Genomic DNA, 13,345 nt, shown 5'->3' on the forward strand with positions numbered 1-13,345 from the left:
GACTGAGCGCAGGAGGAAACAGCAGTTGAGCTCCCCCTGCCCCCCAGTGATGAGGAAGTGACCTTGACACCTGGAGGCCTGGGGAAAACTGCCCTGTAAGATGGGGGAATCAAATGGCTGGGACAAGAAAATGGCTGTTTTGTGCATTAGATGAGCGGGCTTGGAACACGCAGGACAGTGGCAGGGGGTGGGGGGAAGAGCTAAAAGAATCTCACAATGGGGGGACAGCCCTGAGGAAGGGTCTAGAGGGGGAGCGGGGGGCGTGGCCTAGAGCGGGGGTGGGCGGGTCCTCGGGCAGGGGGCGGGGCCTGGGCGCCGACTCCACGGGAGAGCGCGGGGCCGGCCCAGGTGAGCGGGGCCACCGCCCCCCTGCACCCCTTCCCCGGGCTCCCCGGGTACCAGTTCCCCCTCCCTCCCCCCCGCTGAGGGTCCCTGCCTCCCGGGGAGCTGGCTCGGAAGGAAAACATCCAGGACCCAGCCCCTGGCTCCGGCTCCATCTTGGGCACCTGTAGCGGCCGCAGGAGCAGCAGCGCTTCCGCCGGCCTGCGCGGGCCCGGGGCGGCGAGAGGGTGAGAGGCCCGTGGGGCGGGGGGGAAGGTGGCGGGGGGCATGGGCGGTGGGCGGTGGCGCCCCGCCCTTCCCGCGGCCCGGAACCCACCCCACCCACTCCTCACCGCTGCCTGCGCCCCAGACCCTCGGCCCCAGCCAGTCATCGGCGCCCCCTTGGCCTCATCCCTCCCCGCAGCTCTCCTCCCCTGGCCCTGGCGAGTGCTCCTTTCTGGGTCCCTTTATTCCAGCCCGACCACCCCCCCCCCCACCCCATTGTCCTTTCTCGGCCGGCGACCTCTTTTGGCCTCCACCATTCCCTAAAGTCTTCCCTGGGCATCCTCTCGCCTCCCCGCCCCCCGTCAGCGGGCGCCCGTCCACTGCCATCGCCCCCGCCCTTTCCTTCCTGCAGTCCTCCCTCGCCCGCCCACTGTCCCATCTCCCTACAGTCTCTGCCTTTGTCCCGGGAAGATCCGCAGCCCAGTTTTCAGGGATGTGTTGGGTCCTTCCCCCCATCATACCCCTGTGGGGCTCTGCTCAGCAGGCGCGGGGAAGGGAGCCCTGGCCAGGGAGGTTGCGTGTTGTGTGTGTTCAGGCCTCTGGCTGGCTGCAGGGGCGGCCTGTGCTTGCCTGGCACAGTGCAACTGTGTGGACCTCATTCCCTGCAGGCTGGCAGGGCCTGTTGCCTTGGCCTTCGGCGTGGTCACTGTGGGGCGTGCGCCCATGCTGGGGTCCTGTGCTGGGGGGGGGTGTGCAAGGTAGGGACACACTAGCCACTTAGGCCTGCTTCTAGGCTGGGGTTCTTGGCACTGTGGCACCTACCAGCCTCCCCAGAGTCACCACCCAGGGAGTGGACAACCTCCCAAGGGAGAGAGGGCAGGTTTTGGTGGTTTGGAGCTATTGGGGGGCCTGGGCCTCTGCATGGCGGGTTGGTGGACATCTTTGAGGTCATTGTTCCACGCGACAGAATTCTTCCCTGGCACTCCTCCATTCAGAGAATGTTGCTCCTAGGTACCTGTGTGGGGTTTTGTTCCGGAAACCCTCCCTCAGAAGGACTGCTGCGTTGCCCGTCTTCCGTCTGAGTGAGTCCCTTTCATCCCTTGGGCTCTGGGACAGATCTAACCACCTACCTGCCTTAGCGGGCGGGCCCACCATGCGAAGAAGTTGGAGGCTGTGAGGGGTTTGTAGGGGCAGTGTATGGATACGTGGACCTTGAGGAGTAACTTCTATATATATTTTTTTTGTTTATTTATTTATTTGACAGCGACAGAGAGAGAGAGAGAGAGAAAGAGAGAGAGAGAGAGAGAGAGAGAGAATGAGAATGGGCGCGCCAGGGCCTCCAGCCACTGCAAACGAACTCCAGACGCGTGCGCCCCCTTGTGCATCTGGCTAACGTGGGTCCTGGGGAATTGAGCCTGGAACTGGGGTCCTTAGGCTTCACAGGCAAGTGCTTAACCGCTAAGCCATCTCTCCAGCCTGTAACTTCTATATTTTAATGTCACCAGTTCTGTCCCCCACCTCACCACCCGTGCCCAACTTTTCCCATTTGCTTTCCCTCTTGTGGTGTTTTTTTGGATACAGAAGTCACCATTTAAGTGCTTACTGCTTTACAAAAAGGGGCTTACATGGATGCCACAGTGTGGTCTGAGATGGGCACCCAGGTCCTCCTGTACAAACATACCCCAAAGACCTTAGCTCCCTGGCCTGGGGTCGCATAGACCCATCAGTCTCTTTGGCTGGACTAGTCTGGAAGGATGTACACATCTGGGGCATTTATTTAAAATGGTATTAGCCGCTCGTTGCATGCAAGTAGGTTCTAAACTGGTCACTTGCAGCTCTGGGTTCTTTGACATTTTTGAACTGCTCTGGTGTTTGGTTTTTGTTCCCTGTCACTGGCAGGGTGGGGAAGGGAGCTAATAGACACATAGGCCTCCACTGAGGTCTCTCTACTGACTGGTCCCTTTGGGGAATGGCTAGCCTTGGGCACTGGGGAGTGTCTGGGGAGTTGGGCCCAGCAATACTGTTCTTGTTGATGGTTTCTCACTAGGTCTCCGGTGGGGACTTGGAGGCCCCTAGTCTTGTCCCTCCTGTTTGCTCAGGGAGCCAGTGGGCTGACTGATTCCCTAGCAGGGTCCAAAGTGGTGGGCCTCACTCCAGGCTTTATAAATTCTTCTGATAGGACCTCCTGGAGATTCTTAGATCCATGCCTATGACCCTGCTAGGTGCTGTTGATGACCATAGGATTTGCGCCTGCAGGTGTACGCCTGACATCCTTTTTCCATGTAGCCCAAGAAGCAGGTAGGGCAGGTGTGTGTGTGTGGGGGGGCAGACTTTGCTCCCACTCATTGGTTCCATTGGCATGTCATGAGCTCCAGTGTGAGTGCCACATGTGGGGCTGCATACTGGGACACCGAGTGATGACAGAGAAGGGTGAAAGTGGCCAGACCGGAGGTCTGCGCATCTCAGAGGATCAGAGGAGCTCACATATTCATGGGCTTCATTCCTGGCTGAGTCACTGGCCAGCTCCGTGCTCTTGGCAAACAGCCTCTGAGCTTTGACCTCATTTGTGAATGGGGACAATGACTGGTTGCTGTGACAGTGAAATAAGACAATGTTTGCAAAGGAGGTAGCCCATGCCTGGTACATGGTGGGTGATCCAGCACTTGAAGCTGTTATCATTACTGTTAATGTCATTGGTTTTATTGCCTTCCCCCCCATTTGTCCATGTTAGAGCTCTCTGAGGGCAGCGCCTGGGCTCATGTCCTTTCTTGGCTGTTCATCCTTTTCCTCACCTTCCAGGGACCAGTCTGGCTTTTGCTCTAAAGAAAAGCTTGGATGGGACACTTCAGAGTGGCATTATCATTAGAGTAACTATGTGGCCAGTTGTTAAATAAGTGTACAAACGTCAGGGTTTTGGTCATTGCACAGGGCCTCTGAGCTTTGACCTCATTTGTGAATGGTGATAGTGACTGCTTTCTATGACAGTGAAATGAGACTGTTTGCAAAACAGGTAGCCCCTGCCTGGTACATGGTGGGTGACCCGTTTCTTGGTCATGGTGGTGGTTGCCTGTCAGTTGTTCACAAGCCATATAGGACTAGGGTCCACCCTCCTGACAGCACAGAGTGGAACCTTTGTCATGATGGCCACAATTGTACTGAACTGGATCTCTGCTGAGACACTAGAATCCTCCTTCCTGTGGGCTCTCCTGAGCTCAGCACGGGATGTTTCCAGGGACGCAGAAAGTTTAGGAGCCCTTTCTGCTACATACCCTTTCTGGTGGCCTTGCTCAACTTGCCAGGGTGGTTGGTTTCCTGGCAGTCCTTATCAGCTAGGGGTGGGAGGACAGGACTTGGATTGCCCAAACCGAAGCTATTGCCTTCTGTACCTGTCCTGTCTCTCCAGCCTGTCCCGCCTGACTGGGAGTTCCAAAGGGATCTTTCTCATTTGGTCAGGACTGGGCCGGTCCAGGCGCCCTGACCCTCTTAGTTCTTCCCAAGTCCCAGCCTGTCTGCCACTTCTCTCTGGACTTGACGTGTGACTCACCTGCCTCCCCATTCCTTCTGATGGGCACTACCTTCTCTCTCCCCGAGTCTCGACTCTGTCCGGAACGCCTCTCCAAACCACTCCCCAGTGTGAGCTTGCTCCCTTGGCAGGGTCCTCCCTAGAGTTTTGGGTGTTCAGCCTACTCTGTGGGCTCGTCCCTTTATTTGCTTATTCTCTCTGTTAGACACCCAGCAGGCATCCTCTGGGTGCCAACTGGATGTCAGGTCAGTGCAGGATGCTGATTGGATGGTGAGGAGCAGCCTGTAGATCTGCCTCTGCCAACTTCCGGCTGGAGGGATGGGGAAGCTGATGGTCAGCCAGGCTATTCCATCCCGGCTGTATGACGCTGAGCCGGGCACGGAGGCAGCCCAGTGGACTGGCCAGGAAAAGTTCCCAAGAGAAGACGCCGGGATGAAAGAGCACTGCACTGACTTGAGGCAGATCCAGGGGTGGGGACCTGTGTAAGAGGTCATAGGCACACCAGGAGGAGGAGGTTGAAGTTCTGCACATTCTGAATTTCTGGGAATCTTTCCTCCCTGCTAGATGACCATCCCTAGGCGTAGCCAGATCTAAATGATTGCCACGTTCCTAGCTGCAGCTCAGGAAATGGCTGGGGCCTGAGTGGACATGTGCCGAGTGAGGCCCAGAGTGAAGGGCTGAGGGCTGCCATCTCCCTGACCTAGAGCTAGAGGTGGCAGTCAGGGAACCTGTTCCCCATTCATTGCTGGAAAGACTTAGTCTCAGAGAAGTGACGGCTCTGCCGAGCTTGGCCACCAGACACGAGAGGGACACAAGAAGAAGAACCTAGGGCTGTTCTCATTGGGTCTCGTATTCAATTACTCCTTCACCCTATAAACCTTCGCAGCCCTGGCTGTGCGCACACGAGGCCCCGGCTCTAGTAAGGCGGATGCTGCCCGTTCCAGGAGGACCCAGGCTAGGATTCGCCAGTCCAGCTGTGCTGCTTGTTGAAATTCTGCAACATTTCTGTGCTGATTGACTGACAACTGTTGTCCCGTACGCCTCACCAGGATGCTACACATCTACTCTTAGGGCTCCCGAAGGCTTGGCCTCTTCCCTGGGTTCCCCCACACCCCATAAACTAGACTGTAGAGTTAACAACTGGCACGGTGGGTGGTCTCCAGGGCCCCGCTCCCCAGACACTGATAACCAGATATTTGCAATGTCATTCCTGAACAGCCAGGTGGGAAGACCTTGATTTGAGGTGTCTGGTGTCTGTCTTGTCACTCTTAACAGGTCAGGAATGCTGGCTCTGGAGCTGCCAACCCAGTGTGCCCAGCGCAGCGTGAGTTCACACCAGAGTCCAGCTCATGTGCCAACATCCAGTTTGACTCTCTTCACTTCCATTTTTCTCTCTTGCAGGCAGCCATGAGCTCCAGCCACCCTGAGCCAGGGGCCAGGGAACCCCAGAGTCCCCGCCCACAGCCCTTGTCCCAGAGCTCATCCAGTCTGCTGTGTGAGGGCCGGGAGCAGAGGCCAGAGCTCCGCAAAAGTGCCAGCAGTACCGTGTGGCAGGGCCAGCCGAGTGAAGGTGGCGCTAGGCCCCGGTGCCAGGAAGAAGAAGAGTGCCATACTGAGCAGACTTCCAGTCCCCGGCCACAGGCCAGTGTGGCAGGTCACTGGCGGAGCAGCACCGTGGGTAATGTGTCCACCATGGGCAGTGGTGACCTGTGTCGTCTGCGAGCTCCCTGTGTGGCTGCTGTGCAGAGGAGCCACTCAGACCTGGTTCGTAGTGCCCAGACCCAGGGTCACGGTGGTGCTAGGAAGGCCAGCCTCAGCTGTTCAGCCCTTGGCAGCTCCTCTGTCCACAGGGCTCACCTGCAGCCTGGCAATGCCACCGGCCAGGGTGGCCAGGCCCCCGCAGGCCTGGAAAATGAGCCAGCCCCGGAGGATGGGACTTCTAACTCAGCCTGGATGTTGGGGGAGAGTCAGGTTTGGGTGCCACCCCTAAACCTGGAGGGCACAACTACCTGTGGCAGCAGTCCCCAGGGTGGGCCCAAAGACACCGGACACCCGTCTGTCACCTCCTGCCAGGCTGTGCCCCCAGCAGCTCTGCTGTGCAGCAGGAGGGAGGCTGTGGCTGGTGGCTGCTGCCATGCCCTGCCTGCTCCAGGGATCCTGGCTTTTCCCAAACTGGTGGCATCCGTGAGTGAGTCTGGGCTTCAGGCTCAGTATGGGGTGAGAGTCCTCTGTAAGTGGCCCGGGGGTCATCCCAGGCACTCCCACTGCTGTGCTCACCCTTGGGTGACCATGGGATTAGCCACAGAGCCTGGCTCCAGGACCAAAGATGTGTGGACCATGACTTCAGCCACTGACTTGGCCCCAGGGTTGGCATCAGCCCAGGATGCTGGGGTGCAGGCTGCCCCGGTGGCAGCCTGCAAGGCTGTGGCCACCAGCCCATCCCTGACAGCTCCTCCAATGCTGCACATGTTCCCAGAGGTAACTCTGGGGTCCAGCCTGGGAGAGGCTTCCCCTGTGCGGGATGTCCGATGGGACTCTGAGGGCATGACGTGGGAGGTGTATGGAGCTTCGGTGGACCCCGAGGTGCTCGGCGTGGCCATCCAGAAGCACCTGGAGATGCAGTTCGAGCAGCTGCAGCGGGCTCCGGTCAGCGAGGACAGCCTGTCGGTGGGAGAGAGCCGCAGGGGCCCGCTGCGGGCGGTCATGCAGTCCCTGCGGCGCCCCAGCTGCTGTGGCTGCTCTGGAGCGGCCCCAGAGTGAGGAGCTCTGACCTCAAACTGGTCTGGCCCATACACAGCCCTGAGCCAGGACCGAGGACAGCAGGGGCCTGTGTCCCCTAAACCTACCCTCGCGCTTGACCGGCACCTGCCTGCAGGACCACAGGACACAGCCCAGGGCTTCCGCCCCCATGCAGCCGGGCTGTCTTTTATAAGGGCTTGTTTTCCCAAGAGCCACGGGCTCATGAACTTTGGGACGGGGTTTCTGCACTGGGTGTAAGAAAGATCCTGATTTTTCTGTACAAGTATTTAACCTCTGTTCAGTCTGCCCTCAGAACTTTGCCATCATTCCCCCAAGACTCTGGGGACTTTATTTTAAAACATTGCTTGGAAAGAATGAATTCTTACATTACATGGGAGGGCCCAAGTGACAGGGATTGCCCGAGTCCCTAGGGAAGGGAACTGATTTCATCAAAGGTCCCCTGTGTACCAGATAACTGCTTGCCATCACCTCTTCACCTCATTTTCCTGAAGGTGTGGCAGACACTTAGCAAAACTCGAGCCGATGAGCCCCCCCAGGGTGGACAGCTTGAAGTGGTGGCAAAAGGCTGGGCTGGATTGTTCTGTGGCACATGCGGGTTTAGGAGACAGGGAAGGCTTACTGAGGGCATGCTCTGCGGATCCTGAAGAGCAAGACTGAGGCTGCCCTGCTCTAGTGGAGCTGTGAGGGGAGGGCAGAACATCCTAGAAGGGCCGCAGGCCTGCCCTCCAGGGGATTCCAGAAGCCTGACCCCCACAGGTCACGCAGGCTGCCCGCCTCGAGGACGTGAAGAGGAGCCGAGAGCCACCTAGTCCCACAGAGGCTGCAGGACCTGAAATTGCTGTGTTCTCACCTCAGTCCTCAGTTCTTCCCTCAGTTCTTCGGAGGAGTGCGAGGAGCCTGGCTGGGGACCCTGGGCTTGGGGCTCCGCCTCCTGGGAAACAGCTGCTGTTGAGAGGCTGTGGAGATGGAGGAGTCCTGTGTTGGACTGGCCTGTTCACCCACTGCAGACATAAGCTAGGTAGTGGGGGCCATGAGATTTGGAGGGGGACGCAAAGACTTAGCACTGACTGACTTCATTACCCAAGGTCTTCTTATGGTCCAGGAGGGTGGGCATGGCCTGTGTCGTCTTTATCCTACACTTGGTGTTGCACTCCATGGATAGAGCCCCCGGCCACCGTTTAAAGGGAGCTCAGGGCTGGAGAGATGGCTTAGCCTTTAAGGTGCTTCTCTGCGAAGGCTAAGGACCCATGTTCGACTCTCCAGGTCCCATGAAAGCCGGAGGCACCAAGTGATGCAAGTGTACAAGGTTGAATTGCAATGGCTGAAGACCCCTGTACACTAATTCTCTTTCTCACACTCTTTCTCATTAAAAAAGCGGCGGTGGGGTGGGGGAGCTCAGCAGAGTAGGGGCCCCGGACCTTGCCCTGTTGCTGGGACTGTCACAGTTTTCGACTCCAGAACTTGAGAGCTGGCTTACCTTCCTCATCCTCAAGGTTTGAGTGCTCGGTGGGGTGAGAACAGCTCTGCAGCCCTGGTTTCTGGTCTGGGGCAGGAGTGCCATTCCAGTGGACCAGAGGAATAAGAGGAGGCTTCAGGACAGACGCCTCATGATGGTGTAATGTTATCTGAGGCTGAAGTTCTTCCGGTTTGGAAAGGAGGAGGGGAGGCCACTCTGAGATAAGGGGAAAGTAGATAGGCCTGCTCAGGAGGGGCAGAGGCAGGACCACATGCCACCGGGCTTGGCTGGCAGCAGTGAAACCCACTTCGCGAGGACTTTCTCTGCCATATGCAGATCTAAGGAGTTTGCTCAGCAGATGTGGACCAACCTGCCATTCCTATGCTCCATCTAGTACCCAGATGTCGAGATAAGGCTGGGCCCAGCAAGGGACAAGCCAGGCCAGCTAGCCACCCGCCCACCTCATCCTGACTGAGATCAACTTACACAGAGTGGCAATGGGACCCAGCCCAGCCTGCTTCCTGGTTGGGGCTCCCAGAGTACCCACCCGCTGAGCTGCACAGCCTGTTCTCGGGTGTGCCTGGAGTCCAGGTGCCTTCGTTTCTGAATTGAATCTGCAGATCCAAAGCTGGCGGCTTGCTGGGCCCCTTCCTGGCCTAGTCCCTGTGCAAGACTGGATCGGGACCGCCAGACATGGTCACTAGCTTCCGGACCTCCTCCCCTTGTACTCTGGATGTTTGGCTGTACATTCCGGATCCCTCTCAGGCCCTACTCCTGCGGGTGTTGGATTGTGTTGTGTCTTCGTTTTATTTTGAATTCAAAATAAATACAAGTCAGGGGATGAGAGCTTTACCAGGCCTCAACAGGGAGGGAGCATTGGACCCAGCTAGCTCCTTGTTTTGTTTCGGGGAATTTAAAGGGGCATAAACCCCAGAGTCCTAGAGTTCCATTGTGTGAAGGAATCTCTCTGCTGTCTCCTCCAGGGGTCTCTTTCCTTCTGTCTACGAGCTTCCCTTTCGGGACAGCTTGGGCCTTTGACAGCTAAAATCTGGATTCTTGGGGCTTTGTCATCCCTGGGCCTGTTTGTCCTGTGGCCAGGGCACAAGGTGAGGCTACCACTGATCTCATAGGAGCCACCGATCAAATAGAAGAGGAGCTGTGCCTGCCGGGACATGGGTTCAGCTGCCTGGAGGTCACAGTGCCAAGGACGGGCAACAGAGAGAACAGAGAAGAGTCCCCTTCCACTGCGATGTCACCTCCGTGCCAGCTGCTTTGGGTCTCTGTCCTCTGGACATGCTAGAATGTTATTTGACAGAGCCTGAAGTAGGCCCTTGTCATGCAAGTCCTAAGGCTGCAGGTTTGGGGTGGGCTGCCATAGCCTGGGGACGCAGAGCTCAGGGTTGAGCCTTGGATTTATGTGGGTGACCATAAGATCTCGGACAAGTCACCGATCCTGAAGACATTAAGCTTTCTCAGCTCTAAGGTGGGATGATAATGAATGGTGCATCTTCCTTCAGCACGGGAGGATTTGGTGGCGTCACCCGTGTAAAGCTCCTGTCCTCCCCCCAGCCCCCGTTAGCGCCTCTCACATTGATGGTGGCGCACAGGGTTTCAGGGTGACAGGAGGGGCATCCCTCTGCAGACATCCCATTCCTTTACAATCTCCTCATTAGAACCTCTTTCCAGGTCCTGTGCCCTCAGTTTTGTGCCCTGCTTTGTTTGGGCATCTGACTCTGAAAAATAAGACTCTGACAAGCTGCCTGGTGGAGGTCGTTCCCTCCCCACTAATCTATGTGGGTGAGGGTTATGAGGTGCGAGCAGAATGAGGTAGGGAAGGACAGAGGGACAAGCAAGGGTGTAACCCCATAGCCCACAGGGAAGCCCTGGCCCTCCTTCCCCTGATAGGGGCAGTAGACCCTGGGCACTTCTGGCTCTAGGGCTTGCAGGCTGAAGCCACGTGAGCCCTGGAGTCGCTCTTTGCATAGGGCAATAGGCCTATCCCAAAGTGAATGAGTGAAGTGGGTCCATGGGCAGGTGTATTCGTGCCTCCAACAGCCCATCACCCACTCCTCGGGGGAGCCTGTGGCCCATAGAATGCCCAGGCACTTCCTCTGTCTGCTGTTTGGAAGCAGTGCGGTCTTCTCCATGTTCTTGCCAAGTGACCTTGGTTTAGTTGAAGGCAAAGCTTGGCATTTGTCCATTTGAATTCCTTCCCATTTGTCACTTTGGCTGACCCAGTTTTGTCATCTGAAGCTATGAGTAGTCCCTTATCAGTTGTCATTCATCTAGTCAGGCAGGGTGGGGCAGGGCCACTGTGGAGCCTGGAGTATGTCACTGGGTCATCAGGTAGGTCAGCATGGTCCCCGGGCTTCTCCAGATTCACAGGGACCTCATGAATGGAAATTTGTTAACATCCAAAGTTTTTTTTTTTAAATTATTTATTTATTTGAGAGCGACAGACACAGAGAGAAAGACAGGTAGAGGGAGAGAGAGAGAATGGGCGCGCCAGGGCTTCCAGCCTCTGCAAATGACCTCCAGACGCGTGCGCCCCCTTGTGCATCTGGCTAACGTGGGACCTGGGGAACCGAGCCTCGAACCGGGGTCCTTAGGCTTCACAGGCAAGCGCTTAACCGCTAAGCCATCTCTCCAGCCCAACATCCAAAGTTTTAACATCGTTCCTCTCACGTCAGTCAGTCCCAGGATCCTCCTCCTTAAGCAAGGATGGAAGATGGTGTGGCCTGACTGGAGGTTTCATTCTCAGCAGAACTTGTCATCACTGCTTCCATTTTTCTGATTTACCTGCTTCCGTTTAACGAGCTGTTTTAGAAGCTTGAGATCTGCAAGCTTAGATTTGTAAACCCGACCTTTTTGCTGTTTGTGGGATAGGGAGCCAGCCCCATGCTCGTCTCGGTGTCCCTTCTGCCCAGTCTCTATCCCTGAAGGCTGTTCCCAGTACATGGGGCCTCACCTGCTTACTTCCTGGGAGGTGACCCTTAGTTGTATTGGGCTCCTTCATAGTGGTTCTCCTCATTGAGTCCCTCAGGCTAGCTCACTCTCAGAGGGAGTCCCTAGAGAGACCTATGTTGATCTATAGGTTTGGAGAACATGGAACAAATTCTGTGGCTGTGGTTATGGAGAAGCAACAAATTGGGGAAAGCACCCAGGCTAAGTGGATGCTTGTTAAAAAACCAAAGCCAAGGCGTTTGCCTACAAAACCAAAGGATGCTGATTTGATTCCCCAGGACCCATGTAAGCCAGATGCACAAGGGGCACATGCATCTGGAGTTCATTTGCAATGGCTGGAGACCCTAGCATGCCCATTTTCTCTCTCTCTTTCTCAATCAAGTAAATAAATAAAATATATTTATTTTTTTAAAAAAGCAAAACCAAAGATGCATGGGCCAGTGGGACTAAGGGTGGATGGGCAGAATCAGACTCCTTTGCTGTAAGAGTTGGGAACCTTTCGCAATAACTTGGAAGGATTCCTATTGAGGTCTCACTGCCTGGCCCCAAGTCTCCACCCCCCATCCTTGCCAGCTAGGGACAACTGAGCAAAAGAGCAGGTCTAGGCCCTGAAACATAAGCTCTATAACCATATCCTATAATCCATCCTCTGTGGCCCCACTGTATCAGGAGGGCTCCCAAAGAGTGGACTGCTCTGTCTTAAGATGTCCACAGATTCCTTGCTTAGTGTGTCCCGGGCCTGGGCCTTTTCACTTCTGAACATCTTTCTTGAAAAAGACAATAGGGCCGGGTATGGTGGGGTATGCTTTTAATCCCAGCCCTTGGGAAGCAGAGGTAGGAGGATCGCTGTGAGTTTGAGGCTGCCCTGAGACTACAGAGTGAATTCCAGGTCAGCATGGAGGAGAGTGAGACCCTACCTCAATCCCCCTCCCCCCCCAAAAAAAGAAAAGTGCATTAGGGTGTTTTCTCTGAGTCCCCTGAACTTGGTGACAGACTTCTGGACTTCTGTGTGTGTGTGTGTGTGTGCGTGTGTGTGCGTGTGCGTGTGTGTGTGTGTGTGTGCGCGCGCGCGTGTGCGTGTGTGTGTCCAAAGACAAACGGGGAGGCTCTGCTGGCCTTGTCCCCTCTCACCTAGGTGTTCGCTATCTCTCTGGTCCCATTGCTTTTTGGTCTTTTCTCCTCTGCCTCAATTCCTCTTGTTCCCAGAACTTTCTTTCCACAGTTCCATTTCCTTGCTCCAGCCGCCTCCCGGGTTATGCCAAGATAACTTGCCTTTGCCCTTTCACCCCTAGCCTCAGTGTTTCTCATCCTGTGGTCCAGGATATCTCCCCTGGGCCGATGCTCAACTTTCCTGATTTTGGGGGGTCCTAGGCCCCTTCAGTCCTTCCGCTCTGTCCCTTTTTTCACACACACTAAAAATTTTGAGCTTCTCCTTAAGAGAGGGAGGCCTCTTGGGGTTACTCTGCTAGCCTTCCATTGCCTTTGGCCCCAAAGAACAGTTAGATGTCAGGACCTGCTGGGGGCAGGCAAGGACTCTGGTCAGGAAGAGTGCCTCATGGTCTCTAGTTTTGGTGGGCAAGCCTGGGTGGGTGGTAGGTCATTTCTTCTTTCACATGTTCAGAATCTTGGGTGGCTTATGATTGGGTTGGCATGTGAAGCTCCTTGGGGGTGTTGTGTGCTGACCTATCCATGTGTAGAACTGGGGCTTGTGCCCAGAAGCCACGTGTGGGGACTGGCTTAGAAGACTTCTGATTTTGACACCAAGTGGATACATACATGTCCTTCCCAGGCTGTAGCAGGGGCCAAGCAGGGAACCTCTGTAGGGCTGAATCTTTGCATGTGCACAACCAGGAGCCAAACTGGGATGTTGGAGTCCAGCTTTTTGCAGTTTTAGCAATTAAAGGTCTGGAAAGGCCATGGCGAAAGCAGTGTTTGTCTGCAAGCTTCCAGGTTGCATCTCTTAGGAAGACTTGCTTATTTTCTTTCTGTAGAGTTTAGGGATGAGAAGACTCAGGGAGAAGAGAAAGGGCTCTTTGTGTGGATTCCCACACCTGAGCCCATTCTGCTTGGTGCAAGACCCCTGGAGCACAAGGAAG

At 55.8% G+C, this 13,345-nt stretch overlaps 1 protein-coding gene across 3 annotated transcripts; it reads left to right on the top strand.

Annotated features, from left to right (window-relative positions):
- Positions 1-312: 312 nt before the first annotated feature.
- Gprin2 (G protein regulated inducer of neurite outgrowth 2) lies at positions 313-10,686 on the top strand. 3 transcript variants are annotated; one of them, XM_045137853.1, is made up of 2 exons: positions 313-348; positions 5,471-10,686. In XM_045137853.1, the coding sequence occupies exon 2, from the start codon at positions 5,477-5,479 to the stop codon at positions 6,827-6,829; it is 1,353 nt and encodes a 450-aa protein (XP_044993788.1). In that variant the 5' UTR covers positions 313-348; positions 5,471-5,476; the 3' UTR covers positions 6,830-10,686. The 3 variants fall into 3 exon arrangements, with proteins under 3 accessions (XP_044993788.1, XP_044993787.1, XP_044993789.1); XM_045137852.1 differs by lacking the exon at positions 313-348 and adding an exon at positions 370-569; XM_045137854.1 differs by lacking the exon at positions 313-348 and adding an exon at positions 1,604-1,628.
- The last annotated feature ends 2,659 nt before the right edge of the window (positions 10,687-13,345 follow it).

This window comes from Jaculus jaculus, chromosome 18 (genome assembly GCF_020740685.1).
Source record: "Jaculus jaculus isolate mJacJac1 chromosome 18, mJacJac1.mat.Y.cur, whole genome shotgun sequence".
In the NCBI taxonomy this organism is placed as follows: Eukaryota; Metazoa; Chordata; class Mammalia; order Rodentia; family Dipodidae; genus Jaculus; species Jaculus jaculus.